The 20,505-nt window shown below is 37.7% G+C and overlaps 2 protein-coding genes across 6 annotated transcripts in view; one reads left to right on the top strand and one right to left on the bottom strand.

The window, feature by feature from the left end:
* cep170aa (centrosomal protein 170Aa) overlaps window positions 1-1,984 on the bottom strand; it is a 49,666-nt gene extending 47,682 nt beyond the window's left edge. For all 4 annotated transcript variants that reach the window (XM_067386076.1, XM_067386077.1, XM_067386078.1 and 1 more), the window contains exon 1: window positions 1,858-1,984. The gene's annotated coding sequence lies outside the window, so the exon portion shown is untranslated. The remainder of the gene's footprint in view (window positions 1-1,857) is intronic.
* Window positions 1,985-2,343: 359 nt separating this feature from the next.
* The window catches only part of sdccag8 (SHH signaling and ciliogenesis regulator sdccag8), a 45,283-nt gene continuing 27,121 nt past the window's right edge, over window positions 2,344-20,505 (top strand). For both annotated transcript variants that reach the window (XM_067385190.1, XM_067385189.1), the window contains exons 1-13: window positions 2,344-2,531; window positions 2,877-3,017; window positions 3,198-3,286; window positions 3,836-3,952; window positions 4,124-4,249; window positions 4,470-4,559; window positions 4,655-4,719; window positions 5,109-5,300; window positions 6,798-6,936; window positions 7,069-7,221; window positions 8,701-8,835; window positions 9,633-9,749; window positions 9,882-10,024. In XM_067385190.1, the coding sequence (XP_067241291.1) occupies window positions 2,468-2,531; window positions 2,877-3,017; window positions 3,198-3,286; window positions 3,836-3,952; window positions 4,124-4,249; window positions 4,470-4,559; window positions 4,655-4,719; window positions 5,109-5,300; window positions 6,798-6,936; window positions 7,069-7,221; window positions 8,701-8,835; window positions 9,633-9,749; window positions 9,882-10,024 (1,571 nt within the window). In that variant the 5' untranslated portion in view covers window positions 2,344-2,467. The remainder of the gene's footprint in view (window positions 2,532-2,876; window positions 3,018-3,197; window positions 3,287-3,835; window positions 3,953-4,123; window positions 4,250-4,469; window positions 4,560-4,654; window positions 4,720-5,108; window positions 5,301-6,797; window positions 6,937-7,068; window positions 7,222-8,700; window positions 8,836-9,632; window positions 9,750-9,881; window positions 10,025-20,505) is intronic.

Here is a 20,505-nt window from a genome sequence, read left to right as displayed (position 1 = left end):
TTGTAAATCCACATCCAGTTGGTACTTCCGTTTAACAACAGGAAGCTCACTGGATTGGTCAGTCAACATGATCCAACTGAGGATGTGATGCTGACTTATAAATAATTAATGATTTGGGGCCCGGGGTTCACAAAAGAAAGATTTTCTTGTGAAAGCCCTAGACTCAGTGATATGTTTTGGTCTGGGTCTAGGATAGTTGTTGCATTTTCTCTTGTAGTGGATTTAAGCTCTGAAGCAGACATACCCTGATGTCTTATGAGCCATAAAACATATCATAAGAATATTAAATTAATTCTGTTCAAGTATCTGTTTTTCTTTGTTTCAGCGTTTTCTTTGTTTTATTATATCTAGAAGAAATTATGCAGTCATCAACAACAACAAAAAAGACCTGCCACAGAGTCTACTAATGTTGCTCTGGCATTACAGTGACAACTTTGCATTTTGGAACCCAAAAAAGATGGATTGAAAACAGGATCTGGACTACAAACAGCTGGTTCATAGCCTAGATTGAAATACTGAGGGGAGAGTTACAGATTATTCAATCAAAATACACTAGAGGAAATGTGCAATGCAATAACAGTTACACCCAAAAACTAAAAAGACGACAAGGGTAAAAGTAAACACACCCTCCCCATAACTTAATTTTGTGTAATTTCTGTTTAATTTTTTGATATTGAAATTAAGTATGGGTAGCTAAATGATTCAATAAATCAGTTGCAAAATCTTACAGCAGTTTAGAAAAAGGACTAATTTGTCAAATCAATTATTTCTTTTGTTCCTCTACAGATATTAGATAATAAAACAGTTAAGCAGGGTCAAACTAAAGGCATCCAACTTTGGTTCTGCAGCAAGAGATGGAGACTGCAAGGAAAACAGCTATTCATTTAATACGCTTATGAATTCAAATAACAACTGAAATGCTCACATTTATGGACTGAATATGTCAATATTATACCCAAAAATGCAAAGTAGGCAGCTCAACTCACAAGGTTTTAAGAGACAGACTCTTTTAGGTTTCTAGTCTCAATAATATACTTATAGCAAACTCTGGGGAAGAAACAAATACCACAAAACCCCTTGTTCAGCTATTAATTTACATCATTTACTAACAACTCCTATTACATAGGACAGTTTACTGTTAAAAAAAACTGGCTATTCTGACACTATACAGTTTTCCTCTAAAACTATATGTAGCAAACATTCAATAACAAGGTATAAACATTTTGCAGCATTAAAAAGTGTCATTAACACTGTAATCAAAATATATGTAGGCCAGATGTAGCAGAACAAAACAAGAGCCTTTGTCAAAACAAAGGATTCTGCGCAGTGCCCTTCAGAGTGTACAGCAGCACCCGGTAAATCATACACATCTCTTACACATCAGACTTACAGTACTGAATTATTGTTGTTTTTGATGGTTCGCTGCGTTTAAGAACAAATATTACGATACTAAGCAAGATGCCATGCGTTTGGGCAAACTGGTGACCAGTGCTCGTGTCCTCTTCGTGCACCATAGTCAAACTCATGATTATATTTAATACAAAAAATTAATACCTCCGTGTATTCGAATATCAATGAAGTAACGCGAGCTTTAAGACGCATAGCATATGCAAAAACACACATAACGACATGCGGTGTTCGTGCTAGTGAATTCATTCAATATGACAGAACTGGCTAGCAGTGTCCTGCTCTTACATTTACGGTATCCTCCTGACCACACGATAAGATCAGATCACAGGAAACGCGTGCAAAATTTTTAACACGAACATATGGATTTATACGCTAGCTTTATTACAAATGCCGTATTGTTATGTGCACTAAATATAAGAATGGCTCTTTATAAGAATGCTCACTCACCCTTGCTCTTCTTTTTGCTGTCAGTTTTATCCCGGGCTTCAATGCAGTAGCTAAACGGTTTTTGTAGCCCAGCCCAGTGTGTATCCCCACGTCTCCTATTTGCCTCAGTTGCTCAGCAGCAATAACGTTATTCCTAACAAATAGCGGCGACATACGGCAGCCTGGAATCAGGCAAGTAGGACAGCGTTTGCAGTTCCAACACAGTCCGGTGGGCGTGTCCTCGTACAATTACTGACGTATAAAATATTTAATGGATTATTTTTTGTTGTTGTTGTTTATTTAGAATGTACTTTGGACGTAAATATATTTTTCACAATAATAATATTTTTTGACGGTAAACGATCAGTACGATTACATCGTGGGTAACGGAAATGCCCGTCTTGTAGTTTTTTACTACACTGACCTATCCTATTAGACGTCTTTAAAAACTACAAGTTCCGGTTGTCTTTGCGTGGTTTACGGAAGAGCACTTCTGACATGCAACCGTTGACGTCTTTTTGGACGTCGTTCATTGATAAGATACTAGTCTACACTTTCAGTAACACTGAGCCTGAGAAATTGGCATTATTAAACCAATAAATATTGGCTTTATTACGCGTTTCAGGCAACAATGAAACCGTCCTTGGACTCAGACGAGGAGGAGGAATTAGGAGCATTACAGAAGACATTGAGAGGTGATGTCTGTATAGATAGAACAGATGATGCTGCGTTTCAGTCAAGTGTTGCTCTACACAAAGCTGTTATATTGAAAATAATCCTACAGAAGGCAAATTATGCAACGTAACCAGATTATGTACACTTTAAGTGACCCTCTGACAGGGTATTGAACACTGGCAACAAGATTATTTGTTTCTGTGTAATATAACTTAGTAAACCACAGAAAATAACACAATTAGATACACAAATACTCAAGCTTGTTACTACACATGTGATACATTATAGACTACTTAAGTCATGTTATATTCTTCTGTATTCTTAAGCTATGAAATGAATGTATTTGTGTGATATAAATATTTAAGAGCGAGCCAACCGTAGTATCCAGCACCTCTCCAGCATGTTGGCCAGCCACAGCTCTGACTCTGAGTCTTCAGAACCAAAGCAACAGCAGGAGATGCTCAGTCTGCAAAACCTCTGTATGCCAGTTCAACAGAGTGAAGCAGGTACAGATCATGCTGGAAGAATATTGCTTTTCTGATAAATCATCATTATGACTTTTTTGCCATCCTGCTGATTTTAGTTGTGTATTAAAATCCAGTTTATGCAGAGATCTTCTGGATGAGAAGCCTTATTTTTGTGTGCAACTGCTTTATTAATTTTTTTGTTCATGTTTTTTTCCCCAGTCAATCAGCTGCGTTCCTTGCTTCAAAAGCAGTCCAAAGATGCAAATGTTCAATTACCTTCTCCTTCTAAGAGGAAATTGGCAGGAAAGGTACTTTGGTTATTTTTTATTGCTTAATTCAGGGTTCGATTTGTGAAAAGCTAATTATTAATTAAGTCATAATAATGTAAAATTAAAATAAATAATTATGTTAAGTTAAAAAAACAATCAAAATAAAACTTAGCAAAAAAATGCATTAAAATTTTATTTCTCATGTGACCATTAACTGACACCAAAGAACCGTGAACATGCGAATATGTTGTTAAATTATTGAAATTTTAACTTAAAATCTCAGGGGCTACTTTAAATATCTCCGGTCAAAAGAGTTTGGCGGGTAAACCACTAATGATTTTAAATGTTTATGTTGTCATTGCATGCTATATAGTATTATATTATATTATATTATATTATATTATATTATATTATATTATATTATATTATATTATATTAGTTTGTAATATGTTTAATAATTATAATGTGTAATAAGAACCATCAGCTTTTGTTCATTATTTTTATCGCTCTTATTTATAACTTGCACAATGTTAACATTTCAATGTACTTAAAAATCTAATATGGGACCAATTTAATTGTGATGTCTAGCAAAAAATCACAGATGAGGGCAGTAGTAGTCTGCCTGGTGTTCATGACTTGGTTCCCATCATCCACAATCAATCTGAGTACATTCAGCACCTGGAGGCTGAGGTCAAGTTCTGCAAGGTCAGTCCTGTTAATTAACATGAGATATTATCAGTGAACCCTGTGGCTTGATAATGGGGGCTTTCCCCAGATAAATCAAGTAGTCTTCAACTGGTTATGTGATTGCAATTATTTTGCACTTCAACTTTAAGGTAGTTGTAATTGTGTGGTTGTGTTGTTTCCTTTCGAAAGGATGAACTCCTTGGAATGAAACAGAGAGTGAGAGTGGTAATCGTGGAGAATGAGAAGCTACATGAGGAGCTTAAAGCAAAGGCGGTTGAAGACACTCTTAAAGAATACACATTTGTAGACAGCACGGTACTCTTTTCCTTGAGGCTTTTCGTTATTGTGCTGATAGAAATGGCAAATGTGACACTATAATGGCACAATTTATGAAAATAGCTTGCAGTCTGAATACACATGATACAATATAGACTTTTTGTATTGTTTTTAAATATATGCATTGAGTTCTGTCTCTATGTCTCATATACTGTGATTTTTATTTTGTGTCCTGTGTCCTATATTTGATAATTTTCAGTTAAACATGGAGCACACACCAGAAAAGACTTCAAAGCAAAGACTTGGCTCCATTAATCAAGCTGAGGACCACAAGTGGAAGAAAGAAATGGTATTTGTGGTTAAACATTCATGTAGCTGAAAATGTGACATGAATAAACGGACTGAATATGCACCAAAAGTGTGATTTCCACCTCTTTCTCTAAGGAGCAGCTGAAGTGTCTCTATCAAGCACAAACTGAGACCCTGGAGGCTCAAGTGGTTTCCCTGAAGTAAGTGGGCTTCAATCAGTGGCCAAGCCTGAAATATTTTCTCTCTCACTGAATCAGACCACACTAAAATACACTCTTACAATCTTATTGAATTACACATTTTATTAATTTGCATTGCCAAAAGGAACCAAAATGTCACATAAAATATAATTTTAGCATGCATTGTGATTTGAAAGCACTTCCCTAATTATAAATGCCTTTTGCTGAAAAAGTAGATTGCCGGAGTGTAGGTCAATGTGTTTCATATTGCGTCTTTTGCTCTTAACAACAGATATTGTACTTATTGTGCATCTACATAATTTATACTTTGATGCTGTCCCCCAATAGAAACAGTCATATGATCAGTCATCATATATGCATAATATAACAATCTGTATGTGTTTGTGTAGGAAAGACTTGGCGAGCATTCAGAAGGAATATGAGGAAACGAAAGAACGACTGAGGCACAAAGAAGCGATGGCTGTGGCGGCGGGCAGTGGTCAGCATGTGGGTGGTCTGTGTCTGAAGTGTGCCCAGCATGAAGCAGTCCTGGCAGAGACGCACTCCAATGTCCATGTACAGAGCATTGAAAGACTCACTAAGTAAGTGTATGTTTTTAGTGTTTTCAATGTAAGTATGAGTCTGAAACCTTTAATAATTATGTCATTCCGTTAGATCCGTTAGCTCGTTTTTTGAATGTTAAAAAAGTTGGTGAGATTTTGTTTTTGAAAGATGTCTCTCATGCTCAACAAGGCTACATAAATTTGATTGAAAATACAGTAATTACAGTAATATATTGAAAATATTATTGCAATTAATTAAAATATATATTTTTTTATTTTAATGTTTTAAAAAGTAATTCCTGTGATGGTAAAGCTGAATTCTCAGCATCTTTACTCCAGTCTTCAGTGTCACATGATCCTTCAGAAATCATTCTAATATGCTGATTTAGTGCTCAAGAATCTTTTATTATTATCATTAGTGAAATATATGTGTAACGAAGCGGGACTCAGGCGAAGATCCATTTGCAAGCTTTTATTTAATGTGAGCATGGTCGTACAGGCTGGGTCGATCCGGGGTAAACAGGAACAGCAAGGAACAGGCAGAGTCGTAATCAGAGTACAGGCAGTAGATCGAGGACAGGCGGATATCATTCACAGAACAGTATAACAGGCAAGGGTCAGGACAGGCAGCAACGGGTCAAGAAACAGGAACAGGCAGTAATGGTAACAGACAGGCAGATAGGAATAATAATGCTCAGAAATGATACAGGAGTAATCAAGACTTCGCGATTGGATGGTGTGAGTGAGAGTCCTTTTTATAGTCCAGGTAACAAGCTGCAGCTGGGTGTAGTGATTAGTGAGGAGTGTGTGCATGGCTGTATGTGGCGACAAGTGATTGGTGTAGAGTGAACATGTGACTGGCAGGGAGGATTGTGGGAAGTGTAGTCCGGGAACTGACAGGAACAGACGGTGATCGTGACAATATGTTTATTGTCACATTTGTGCTGCTAAATATTTTTTTGGAAACTGATTTTTTTTTTTTTTTAAGAATTCAAAGTTCAAGCATTTATTTGAAATAGAAATCTTTTGAAACATTATAAATGTCTTTACTGTCACCTTTGATTCTTAATAGGTCTTAATAGGTCCTTGCTGAATAAAAGTATTAATTTCTTTAAAGAAACATACTGACCCCAAATTATTTGAACAAAATTCTAAGTATTTTATATGTTGTATTCTAAAAAAAATAATAATAATTTACAGATTAATTAAAAAATTAAATACTTGTTAGTTGCAGTCTGATATTTTTTATAAACCTGTTTTACATTTTGATTTTCAAACCCATACTGAATAACTTTACATGAGAAATGTTGATGTAGTAACTGCCTTGGAGCCAAGCATCTGGGTTAATGAACTCTGGTAGGCTTCTTTGACCACCTTTTATTGATCTCTGTTGATTCAGTCAATTATTGTTCCCCACAGCAAGGTTGAAAGAAGTCTTGACAGGTCATAAAGCCAATCTGCTGCTTTCCTGATTATGTCAGATCAATGCCTGTTTTCGGTATCCTGATGAGATGCCCGTGTTTGTGTCTTTGTTAGAGAGCGGGATGAGCTGATGACCGTGCTCTGCTCTCTAAGGGCCAGTCAGACTGAGGCCCAGCAGAGAGAGTGGGCAGCCTATCAGCAGGTCAAACAGGCAGTGGAGATGGCAGAAGAGGCAAACCTGGAGAAGACAAGAGTATGTGCCAAAATGATTTGGATATGAGTTTTACTGCTTTGCATGATCATAAATGCTTATGGAGTACTGTGTAGACCAGAGATAGATATACTCATTGACCTTGACCTTCGGTCTGTCTCTGTGTACCTGCAGGCTCTGGTGCAGTGTGAGCACTTCCACAATGAGCTGACTAGACAGCGGGAGAGGCTGGAGAGAGAGCTGGCATCTGAACAGGAGAAGATCTCTCAGGCCAGGGAGGCAGCGCGTTCAGAGAGCAAGAAAGAGAAAGAAGAGCTTGCCCAGACTGTTAGTTGCCTTACCATATTAAGAAATATTTTCTTACTTTACATGTATGCTGATATATTCAAATGTCTATTATGACTGTCTATGTTCACAAAGATTGGATTGTTTGACAAAGCTAGTTTATGCTGCCCTCTAGTGTCATGTTAACTGTGGCACACAACTACAATTTTGACAGATTCAGTGCCCAATCATATAGAGTGGTGCAGGTATGACGTTAGAACCCAGAAGATTAATTCGCCACTGGTTCCCTTGAGATTTTCCTATGGTGTTTTATAATGAGTTTTTTTAATTTACAAGTAAAATAAGGTGTTAAGTTAAACATAACTTGACGATGCTTGGATGTTTTGTTCTACAGTGTAAATTGCACACACTCACACCCCAAATGTTCTTAATCTAGTAACTTACTAAAAACATACATTTTTAAAAAATAAACATAACAGCTTCAAAATTTAAATTTCCAATATGGGTGTGTGTAAATCAAAACATCCAAGTATCATCAAGTTATGTTTACCACAGACCTTATTTTACTCATAAATATAAAAACCCATAGGAAAATCCAGAGGGAACCTGCGGCAAATTAATTTTCTGGATTTTGACATCAACTCTGCACCACTCTATTTTGCACTATTGTTTACTAATTATGAGAACGCTTAAAGCTTCATGTTTAACCCAAACTGAAGAGAACCCCCGAATTGTTCAAAATATGGTTTATTTTTTGTTGTAGTGGGGTCTAAAAATCTGAGACCACTAGTGAGACCACTGTTTTGCATTCTTATATTTACATTTACTTATTAATTTGAAAGACGTTTTTATCCAAAGTGACTTACAAATGAGGAATACAAGCCTACTTTCTTTTTTTTCTAATTCAATACGTTATAACATTTAGTAATTAGTAATTACATAACAATTTGAATGAAAAGTTTCATTGAAAATTGTATTTCAGAATCTTGTATTATTTGGTTTGTGCCCCTTTTACTTTAAGGACCGCACCACCTCAGCAGCATCTCGAGATGTTTGTGTAAAATCAGTTGATCATTTTCTCCAGCATGATTTGAGATGATCCAAAGAGCATCTTGAGCTTCAATTATGTGGCTGTCTGCACAAAGAGTCACATGATCAATGTCATCAATTAACTTATTTGATTAATGATCTAGAAATAGTGCAGAATCTAAACTTTACTTATTAACTCTAGTGCCTTTTATAATTGTTTTTTTGTTTGACAGTTTTCACATTCTTAACACTTTGTTCATTTTTAGATTTAAATATGTCTACAAAACTTGGATTTTTAGTGTGGTCTCTGGGCTTTGAGCACTATACTCATTTTAAGTGTATAAATAGTCCTATACAGTGGTCCCAAACTTTTTAGAGACTCAAGCCACACTTGTATAAAAATTGTCATTGTATTATATATTAAACCATTATATTATAATATAGCTAATATCACTAATATGCAAATATAATATTATTGTTCCAAACTGTAAGGTGACCAGCCTGTCTCAGAGAGTGGCTGAATTGGAGGGTCTGCAGGAGAGGGGAGAGAGAGACCGGAACTCACTCAACGGCCAGTTGGAGGAAGCTTATAAAAAGCTCACTGCACAGGAAATGCACAGCAGCAAGGTAAAGCCCACTGTCAAAAAACCTTCCCCACAACAATCAAAGATTGCATAGAATTTCAAATTATTTGATGGTGATAGTGTTATTTAGGGAGTCCAAAGGCCAGGGTATACTTCATGTCTGTGTCATCAAGTGGATTTTGTTTTTTTAAGCACTTAATTCACACATGCGCTGTTGTATGCAAACCCTTCTGATGATAAATTATGTCATGTGGACTGTCATGGAACGCGGACAGCCGAAGTATACGTTGAGCTTAAGATTTGATCCCAAGCAATTTGGGAAAGCAAAAGAGCCACTGAATGTTTTTGTTAAAGTCAGAGAGAGTTAGTTTTCAATTTCACTTACATAATGTTATTTATTTTTAAGTAAAACAAGATATTTAACAAGGAAAAAATTTAGTACAGGACTTTTTGTTCTTTAGAATAACTTGCACCTGATAAATCATTCACAATAAGATTCACATTAAGAAAGCAAATGGTGTCAATTTTGCTTTTAGGTTCTACATTTATTTTAATGCCATATTTTATCTTACTTCATATAGGTTAATTGGTACAGTCATCTTTGTATGGAAAATGTCTAGGCACTAGATGGCAGTAGAACTATATTATTAGCAAAGTTAATGAAGTTGATGCAGCAAAAGCTCTAGTAGAAGTTTATGGAGCCGACAGAAAGACACAGCGAACATCTCCTCAATTAATCAGTATAGAATGTGTGAATTAACTGTTTTCTCCTGAAAAGAGGACAGGAGTATTGAAACTTACCTTGGATTTTGCATTAAGTCGCATGTATGCTTGTGTCAGGTATGTGCGGAGCTGCGTTTTCTGTTGAGCCAGGCCCAGCTAAAGAAAGAGGAGGCAGAGAGAGAGGTGAGGGACATCAGCTCTAAACTGGGCCGCCAACTAGAACTGGTTGAGCAGGTAAGAGAAACATTTTTTAATCAAAAAGTTTGCAATTCACAGTGTTACTGGTCATTTTTAAAAGTGATATAGAAGTGTTTTAATGCCAAAGTGAATAATCGCTTGGTCTCTCTCTCCTCTCATGGGGTTCAGGAAGTACAGAAGTTGGGTGTGGAGCTGAGCGGTTACCGGCAGCGTTTGGAGGAGGCCCAGAGGGCAGAGGGCCGAGCCCGGGCGGAGGCAGCCGGCCTGGCTGAGGGGCTAAGCCGCGCCCAGCGCCAACTGCACCTCACCAGGTAACCCCCTTAATCCTATTACATGCCACAACACTGCGCCCGTCCACTGGCCCCAGTGCAGTGCCAGCACGCCGGCAGGAGGGCACCCGCACTTTATTAAATCGCCACTAGCCACCGGCTGCCACCGCCACAGTCCACCACGCACCAGGAGAACAGGGCCGGAGAGAGGGGCACATACTGTCTCTGTCGATTACATCACTCAATTTAGCGGGGAGTAAAGCTGAAATCACTTAAGACTTCTGATAGGTTTTCTCTTAAGAACTTTATTAATAATCTGACGTTATTTGTGTAATTCAGTATGGAGTGAGTAGTGCATATGTGGCATCTCATACATTTATACATTTTCCACATATGTACACATTTCACTCTTATTCGTATCCATGATAATGAGCTGGCGTTAAACATAAATATAAATATATTTTGGTTGTTAAATTAAATTCACACCATTTAATTAAATCAAAAGCAGACCCTCTATGTGGAGCTATCACCATTTTCTTTTTTTTTCTGAAAATATTACAGCAAAGATGTTGTCTTATGAATCAACGCCACCTTTTGTGTTGAATGCTTGTTTTCATGTGATCAAGCTTTGGACTTCTAATTTTGAATTTTATGCGCGTCTTGTAAAAATCTCCTCAAACTTTGATGAAAATTGTACCAGAGAAGGTGATAAGGGAATAAACAGTGTTTTTCAGTAACATTTGTTCAACTAATCCCAGCTTATTAGAAAGCAAATAGATTATAGCTCCAGATTAGGAAGAATAGATCACATTTAACACCTCCCTCCCTTATTATTATATATGAGAGAGAAAGTTTTTGGCACAGAAAGACACTTAAATTCCCGTTAGATGCAATTTAACAGTTTACAGATCATTACTATAAATTAGAGTTACTGCCAGCAAAGCCCAAAGGAACATTCTTTATCTTTAAATTTTTTTTAATTGCTCTATATGTAGTGGCCCCAAAAAGAATTTGGACACTTTAGTCACTTAAAAATGTTGTCATTGCATTAGATACAAAATTTCAAACAACATCTGCAAACAATCATGCTAGATCCTTTTTTCAGAACTATTTTTTTTTTTGTTGCCATTTTTGCAGTTACTTTTAATTAACAGGTGTCAATAAGATGATTTTAGTAGATGTATGAAGTCAGTTCCGAAGAACGTATGAATGTATGAAGAAGTTGTCTATACAACTTTACAATAATTTTATGTTGCCGTTTACTCATTTGAATCCTGACATTTATAGTATTTAACTTTAAAGCATAACATGAATAACATTTTCAACTTATCTTCAACTTTTACATTGAGCCTTTATTTGTTCTTTAATAATGATAATAAGTTTTATTCATATAGCGCCTTTCCAGAGCTCAAGGATGCTTTAAAGTGTACATAACAAGGAAGAGATAATACACATAGACAATGATGAGAAACAATAACGGACATGGAAGTATACAGAACAATAGAGTCAAGTACAAAATTACAAAACAGGACTTAAGAGACATAACATAACATTCAGAGAAATATTAGTAATAATGCAGAACAATCAATTAATGAAATCAAGAGGTATAACATTCAGGTATTACAACAGGTGAGTTTTTTCTAGTAATGATTTAAATTCAGAGATTAACACAACAGAGTGAGCGGGGGAGAGAATTCCAGAGTTTGGGTGCAATAGTACTGAACTTTATTTGTCCGTCCTCTGGTCTTGTACTAGTGATTGCAGTGGTGCGGTCAGGCTCAGTTGGTATGTCATGCTGACCTGAGGAGGGGTCTAAAGTCACCAGTCAAAAGGATTAAGTTGTCACCTATTTTACAATAAGTAAAATTATGCTGAAAATAACTGTATATATAACCATGCATTTTATTCAGAGACTGGATAGTACTCCATTAACCAAAGAGATGTCATATTGAGATATATATAATATAAAACTATTCAAAAGTTTGGGGGCAGTAATTGTTTTAAAGAAATTATTATTTTATTCAGAAAGGATGCCTTAAATTCATAGAAAGTGACAGTAAAGACGTATAATGTTACAAAAGATTTCTATTTCAAATAAATGCTGTTCAAAAATGTATCGAAGTCTCCACAAAAATATTAAGCAGCATTGATTTCAACATTGATAATAATATGAAATATTTCTTGAGCAGCAAATCATCATATTAGAATGATTTCTGAAGGATCATGTGACACTGAAGACTGGAGTAATGATGCTGAAAATTCACAGACCCCAAATTTTGAAAGATACTAGTTTATATTATATTGTATATTAGCATATATATTATATCCACTGACAAGCTTACCCACACACAATATATATTTATTGGTTTACAGACAAAGCTAAATCGAATTCTTGCCCCGAAGTACCCCCTGGAACCTGGTGTATATATGCTCCTACTAGGAATCATTGCCTGTTTGTTCTTTTTGACATTTCTATGCCCATTGAATGATGACCCACAATGAAGCCATCCATTTCCATGTTTTCATGGATGTGTCCTACCCCAGCGGTAAGCGTAGGCAGTGCTGAAGGCTCAGTGGGTTTGAATGGCACTGGGGTCTCCATTCCTCTGGAGGAAGTGGAGATTTTAAAGCATCTGCCACAGAGCCGCACAGCTGCAGAGGAGGGACAGCATCTGTTCACAAGGGAATTCGGTACTTAAGTATTAAGACTCGGTCATGTATTGTTTATAAATTACCATAAAGATGCATGCTGTTGCAGAAATATTAGTGAATAATTCGAGTCATTTGTTTACATTTGGAAAAGTACCACTGTGCATGAAAACGATCCAGATGGTTTTTATGGAGTATAGATTATTTGCAACAGCAGGTCTAGACAAACTCTTGCATTTGATGTTATTACACAGCAGATGAATGTAGTCCTGCATTGTTAGTTCAGTACAAGTTTTTAATGTACATTTATTATCATGTAGACACTGTAGTTTGGCCTACGCTATGCACTTTTTTTGTGTCTTGATCTATTAATTCATTCAAAAAAAAAGGAAAATGCAATTTCTGTGATTATGTTTTCAGTTTTTCAATTAAACTTATTTTTGATATGTTGGACATAAATTCAAAAATGTCAAGCTAAAACCACCCTGTGGTCACAATGATGAAAAAAGTCTGAAATTGTTTGACGTTTTTACATTATATGATGTAAACATAATTTTGTATTATTATTTCTATAAAAGATTGTGGTAGTGGTAGCAAAATAGTTTTCACTCATTTACAATATTAATAGTATTTAGAAGAACATGCTTCACCAAATTTTGTTCTCTGAGTCAGTCAAAAAGACTTCCTTTGGTGTAACCAACAAGTAGAAAGCCATTTGCTGTCATGTGACAAGAAATTCACAAAAAAATAAAAATAAAATAAAAGGACCCTTAAGGCTTTGTGCGAAGGTCTGTAAGTCTTGCAAAATATTGTATAATCTAACCTCTTCATGACTTGGCAAGTCTAGTTTTAAGAAAACAAGAAAACATAATGCAGCATGTAAATAAATACATTTTAACATGTTTGAAAAATAGTCATTAGGTTGTGTACATTCTCATATGTATGGGATATGTATTTTACTTAATTTTTTTAATATATGAAACACAATTCTATGTACTTGACACAAGCACTGTGAACTAGATTTTATTATCATTTTATTGACTGCCGTGGAGGCTGACAGAGATGAACAGATTATTTGCTTGTAACATCCATGTGATGCTTATCTAAGTTTTAATTATGGTGTAATCAGAGATTTGGTTGTCTTTTTGTTGTTAAATTATTGAAGAAATTTGTGTGTGAATATATTACGGCGGATCACTTTCAAGGGGTGCAGTCCACAATTCTGTTTTTTGATCAGAACATTATTGAAATGTAAGATTTTGAGGCAATTAAATGAGGCCGAATTAGCATTAAAAAAAGCTCGGGCAGGATGCTGGCCTTTAAACGCTCTCTGCTTCTTCTAGATGAGGCAACAAAATGGCCTGCTAAAGATCAGAGTGGTTAAGCTGCTGACAGGCCCTGCTTTTGGCAGCAGAGAGTCTTTTAGCCACTGTATGCATGGTGTGGATGTGGACTGCCAGGGCAGGTTCTTTGGGCCAGGCGTTGTGCACAGATGCAGCAGACATCTGTGCATTCTTTTTCTTTTCCTTGAGGCTAATCCCTCTCTTTCCCATCATTGTCTTGACTCTCTTACGCCACCTTTGCTTGTACATAAACACATGTACCGACCTGCGGGGGACCCTGTGACTGAGCAGACCAGGGGATGGTCATGTGGGCACCCTCTCTGTGTCACTTCTCCTTTGGTGGGTGCTCATACAATCAGACCCTCTGAAGCCAGACTTTGACTTTTCCCGTACTTGTCTCATAGCTTGGATGATCACAGCTCCCACCAAACGGATGGGCAAAGCAGTTGTCTTTTGGTTTTTTTCAGTTTTTTCAGTTTTTTCTTTCGCTCTGGCCCCCAGGCCCCCCGTGCACATGCTGGGGAGGGCCGGCGGCTCCAGTATTGGATCATCAGCCAGCTGTGCGCTGGGCAGCAGAGGATCTATCATAATCCTGCCGCTCTGTTCTCTGCCTTCTGACGGCTTTGAGCCCAGGCTTTATTCGGTTTGTTTGTTTGCTTTTGTGCGCTCGTGCCTTTTTGTCGTCCCTCCCCCACTCCTTCCTTCTCATGCACCCACCCTCCCACCTCTTCCAACATTCGGCAGACCCCATAGGGTGTGAAAATAAAGAGAGAAAAATGTGCGACGATATAAAAAAAAAGTTGTGTTGTTTTGCCATGCCGCTTTACCAGCCGCAACAGATTTTCCCCTTTGCTTTTCTGTGTTTGCTGGAGTTCACTGTGGTTTTGGAACATGACACAGGGGCTCGCTTTGTTCCAAATTCCCTCTCTTCTTCAGCAACACAAAATTTCGCAAGCAAGCGGCGACGCTGGCAGCGGGGCTTGAAGTTTTGATCCAACAAGAACCATGTTGCGGTTTGTAAAGGAGAACCTTCAGGCATAAGTATGGATCTGAAAGTAGGAAATATTCACAACTTCTCTGTCGAGAGCTTAGCAGAGAACCTGGCCCTCTACGCAGAGTAAACCCTCATACTCAAAGCTACATCCACCATATTGGCTAGTGATTGGTTAATCGGCGCTGTTGCAAGAGACAGAGAATTACAAGAAAAAAGCCTGCTAGAAGTTTTTGGGGATATGAAATTATCAGCCTTGTTTCTTTTTGGCTTATCTTTGTATGTGAAGTGGAATTATTTGAGCAAAAGGCTTGATGGTGCTTGAGTGTCCACATCAGTTAGGCCTCATTGTGAGCTGTGAGGGAATCTGGCTTATATTGACATCTGTGCTATTGCTGTAGCACAGAGGAAGACTGGACATTTCCAGACATTTTGCTTTTTTTTAACTTTTGTTTTGTAAGAATTTCAGTGACTTGGTGCTTTTTGTCCTCTCTATTAATTCATTCAAAAACCATTTAAAAGAGAGTGAGAAAAAAAAACAAGGGCTTGAATGCCCCTCTTCGATTATAAGCATTTTCATTTTGATTTTATTGAGGGGCATAAAGATAAAAATGTGAGGGTGATACAACTGTTCTGATATCATAATAAAGAAAAAAAAAAAGATTGAAATTTCTGTGTCTTAAAATATCAGATACTTTAGCCTTTTTAGGGCAAGTTTGTAAAGTGTCATGTTGTGTGACTCCCCAAAAATTTACTTTTTTAAAAATTAATAATTCATTATTTTTTATTAGAAAATACCTTAAAACATTAAAAACTTTATATATTTATATTTAATTTTGAAAAAGAATAAGATCTGTACACTCACATGTTATGTAAGTAAATTCTGAGTACTTTTTATTTGATGGTTACAACACATTTTAATTAAACAAACTTTTTTTTATTCATGAAACCAACATTAATAAAAAAAGAGTATATTTCTAAGAACTTAGCAAGTTTTTTTAACTAAATTTTTTTTTTTGGACAGTCTTGTATGCCATTGACCCAGAACTTGTCTGGATTTTGGGGTCTGTCATTGACTCGTCCTCTCGCTAAGTTCTTGTACAAACTAACCAACAAGAACCGTGAGACCAACTGCAGTGTTGGCATTAAAAAAGTTGTTCATCCCACCCCAGAATTCCATTAAACTTTGCACGCCTCCCTGCTTTCCCTCGGCCGAGTGTGAGCACGTGGAGGATGACAATCCCCTGAAAGGTGGAGAATCGGAAAATGAATAAAAGAGTGAGCAGATGCAGCCCCACGCCAGAGGGAGGCTGCCGCGGTGAGCAAAGTCTGCCGTGCCACCAAACTGCTGCAAACCAAGTCGGCGGGAAGCACATGTACCATCCGACAGCAAATAAAAGAGCGTAGCCCGCCACCCCTTGTCAGAAGTAGTAGCGAACGAAATGAGGCCCGCCGCCAGCCACGAGAAGCCGTGTTAGCGCTTTGGGGTGAGTGCGGGCACGGGCACTGGCAGGTAGCGGGGCGGTGTGCACGGTGCTGGGCGGCAGCCATCTTGTTGGGGGAGCAGATGGCGATGGGGCATGGAGGGGAGGGGCTGCTTAGCAGAACTAATCAGACAGTAACGGATGGGGCAGCTGGGACCGCTGCCGGCCATGCGGGAGAGTGCCGGCGAGCCGCCCAGTGAGTGTCATGATGTTGACAGTGGTGTGCCCGTTGGCCTGGGATGAGACCTTGCCACGTCTTCACGCCTCGCCGGCAGGGCTGCTGGCCTCCGGCTCCTCCTCCACTTCACACGGCAGAGGGCAAGAGGGCTTTTGTCTTCTGTTATTCTCAATGTCTTAGAGACGACATTGCAGTGTTAGACTTAGTTCACCTGGGTCACGTGGTATACCCATGTAACAAGCTTAAATGGTCTAGAAGTTGATCCATCAGAAATCAAGTGATACTTTATGATTGAAATTTGGCTATATTGTATGTTTGACTCATACTTAAAACCTGATCTTTTTTGCAATTGGAAAACATAATTACTTATCCATTTTTTCCAAAATTAATTTAACATATTTTATGAACAAATTAATTAATCTCTCAGTGAAAATCATATCATAATTTATTGCACAAGCCAGTAAGTTAAAAATTGAAGATTCACTCTAGAATAGAAGAATAAAGTACAAAAGAACTTATTGAAAAGCATGTAGAATATGAATACCAAACTCTATGTGTTTGTGTAATATTTGCATCGATCAGCAGTGATTTCTCCCCTCCCCTTCTTGTCCATGCATTATGTTTCTCCACTGGCCTATAAGACCAGATGCAATGCCAGAGGCTATGCCCCTCAACCAAGCAAGCCCTCAACTCATTGCCAGCAGTTTGCTCCATTATTTAACAGTGTAACCAAGTTCAAGGCAATTACATATGTGTCATTTATTTACAGGCCCCTAAGAGGACAATGTAGTGTACACAAGAGAACACACACTCTCATTTTGAATACTGCGGCTACAGCTAGTTGTGTTTGCCAACAGAATGCATATGTTTGAAACATTGTGCAATTTGCACAGAGGGGAAAATATGTCCAAACATGACACATTTTCCATTAAAAGATGAGCATTGACAGTTACAATGACTGATTGTAAAGTTGCTAAATTAAAGAATTCTTCATATTTAGTAGAAATGTTTCACTGGATGTTGTTAAACAGCTATGACGTCACTACTACTGTTACTGTTATTTTGGTGTGTGATAATTGCAGTGATGAAAATTTAAAGTGGTTTCAGAATGTAATGGTCAATTATAATTTTTTTATAATAATACCCAATATAGCATAATTATGGTAACACATGCATTCATTCCTTAAAAAAATAAATAATCGAGTTATTTTCATTTGTAACAATCCAGAAAATGAATTTGTCCCTCCAGTTACATTTCATGGATTGAGGATATTTTTGTAAACATGAATATGAATTGTGTTTTGTGAATTCAATATTTCAAATAAACCTTTTAAAAAGTTTGTGGCTCAAAATTAATACTATTATTCAGCAGGAATACATTAAAATGACCAAAAGTGGCAGTAAAGTCTTTGTTACAGAAGATTTCTATTTCAAATAAATGCCTTTTTTTTTTCTTTTTTTTTACTTTATATATCAGAGAAACCTGAAAAACATTATCACAGTTTTATTTCCAGTATTTCCACTAAAATATTATCAGCACAACTTTTTTCAACATTGATAATAGTAATATACATTAAAATCAGTTAAATTAAATTGCAGTATTTCACAAGCTGTGGTGAGCATAAGAAACCCAAGCTTTTGAATGGTAGTGTATTTGATACATTCTTCATTTTATCCTTCTGTGAAAAAGCATGATTTGCAAATCAAACTATTTGTCAGAGCAAATACTTTTACCAGTGAAATTATAGTCAGAAAGTTTCAGCCCTTCATTATATTCATGATCAGAACTGATTTCATTGTAAATGTTCAACTTGAAACTCCCAGTCCTACTAAAACTATATGTCCGTGTGTCTTGAGAGCTGCTCCAGTGCCGTGGCCCAGCTCTGTGTCATGATGGTACAGGACAGAATGTTGCCAGTCCCCAGGCAAAGTGGGAGCAAATCTGTCGGGTGCAACTGTTCTCACTTGGGCCAACTCTGCCCAGAGAAAGTGCCCTACTTACTGTTTCTGGAAGCTGGGTTGTTCTCCTTCTTTTCTAAGTCTCCATGGCACTTTTTTTGGTCACCACAAGTGCAATTTCAATAATAGACTTCTATCTATTATTATTCCAATAGGTTCCATATTTGCAGTAGTGGGGGCAAGAGTGCTGATTTTTGATTAATGGTGCCATATTTTTCTAGTGTGCTCGGCTCACTGGCTCAGCTGTATTTGAATTTCTTCTCACTATTGGAGAAGGTTTAATCAAGTGTCTTTCTTCTGTTTACCCAGAATGCATTATTTTGTGTAGGCCATTTGTTAGGTCCAAATTCATTATCAGTAAATTTATATTAACATGCTTAAACATACTGTAGAAAGGCCCATATCCTCATGGCTTTCTCTCTCCCCATCTACTCCACTCTCCAGATGGCATAAGGAGTCCATCACAAAGCAGGCATCCTCCCACAAAAACCTGCCATGAAACGGGGATGGAAGAGACGGGCACAACCCTAAGACCCGGCAGCCCGACACCCTATTGGGTTAAAAGCGCTGTTTGTTATGCGCTTTGCTGGCCATGCGCTTTTTGTGGGCACGTTCGTCTTTTGGAGAGCGTATTTGGTGTGTGATGGAGGGATGATGAAGGCAGCATGGTTTAGTTGGGCCTCCTGTGTGAGGTGACACCAGTGGGGGGTCTGGCACAAGCCCCTCCAGGTCAGCCCGAGCTGTGGAAATGCGTCACGCGCTCAGAGTGCGAGCCTCAACAGCGCTGTCGCAGGCTGTTTCACCCAGGGATAGCGCTCTGTCTTGTTCTCTTCCTCCTTCTCATCTTTATGCTTTCATTTCTGTCCAGTTTGTGTTTTTCCCAAAATGCACATTACAGAAGCCTCTTAAATATTTTTAAACTTATGTGTAGTTCATACTAGGATCGTTTAAAGGGATATTTGCCTAAAAAATGAAACTTCTGTCATCATTTACTCAGTCAGAGTCCTCAGTTATTTTTGTTATTCACTGAAAACAGCTTTGGTGACCATTCACTTTTATTTTATGGAAAAGAGCAGCTTGTACATTCTGTTAAACTTCTCCTTTTGAGTTCCATATGAGAAAGAGTGATATGAGAAAATCAGATTGGTTTGGAATGACATGAGGGTAAGTATATGACAACATATATGACATTTTCTTTTTTTTTTGGATGAACTTTGGATGATTTTTTTCTTCAAAAAAGCTGTTCAAAATTCCTACATTTTTTTAATATTCCTGTCAAATTAAATCATGGTCATTATCATAAAAACACATCTAAAATCTGCAATTTCTTAACCTGCTCTGAAAACATGGATATTTATTCAGCATATGTGAACACATCTCAGCTTCCTCTGTGTGCGTCTTCAAATCACAACAGATTCTCTACGGATACATAAGAAAAAAATGATTATCGTGATTAGTTGGTTTGTTGATAGGGGTGTCTTATAGAAAGGGAGGGGGTTGTTTGTAAATTGGTGGCGTCTGCAATTCGTTTTGCCTCTGACCTTGAGGGGGTTTTGCGCTTCTTGAAGAAGAAAGCAGAAGCTGGCGGTAAACAAAGTTCACTTCTGACAGATGGATTGAATGACAGAGAGGTTGCGAGTGCCAGAATAGCCCTGGCATCCGAGGAAATGTTCAATGCGGTCCAACAGGAGAGGAGGTGTGAACAGGTGCGGGGCTGCTGAAGGAAAGGGGACCAGATGGAGGGAGCCAGAGCCAGTTTAGTTAAAGGAAAAAGGGTGGGAGGGAGCAGCGAGGGGGGGGATAAATGAAGGGTGGGGGGGCGATACAGGGCGAGCGATGGAGAGGCTGACGTGCACGCTAATAGAAGCGGTTTGGATGTCGTGTAAATATAGAGTGTGCAAGTACTGCAGACGAGACAC

This window comes from Chanodichthys erythropterus, chromosome 5 (assembly GCF_024489055.1).
Source record: "Chanodichthys erythropterus isolate Z2021 chromosome 5, ASM2448905v1, whole genome shotgun sequence".
Classification (NCBI taxonomy): Eukaryota; Metazoa; Chordata; class Actinopteri; order Cypriniformes; family Xenocyprididae; genus Chanodichthys; species Chanodichthys erythropterus.
Note: the sequence above shows the minus strand (reverse complement) of the source record. Positions and strands in the feature narration are given on the sequence as shown.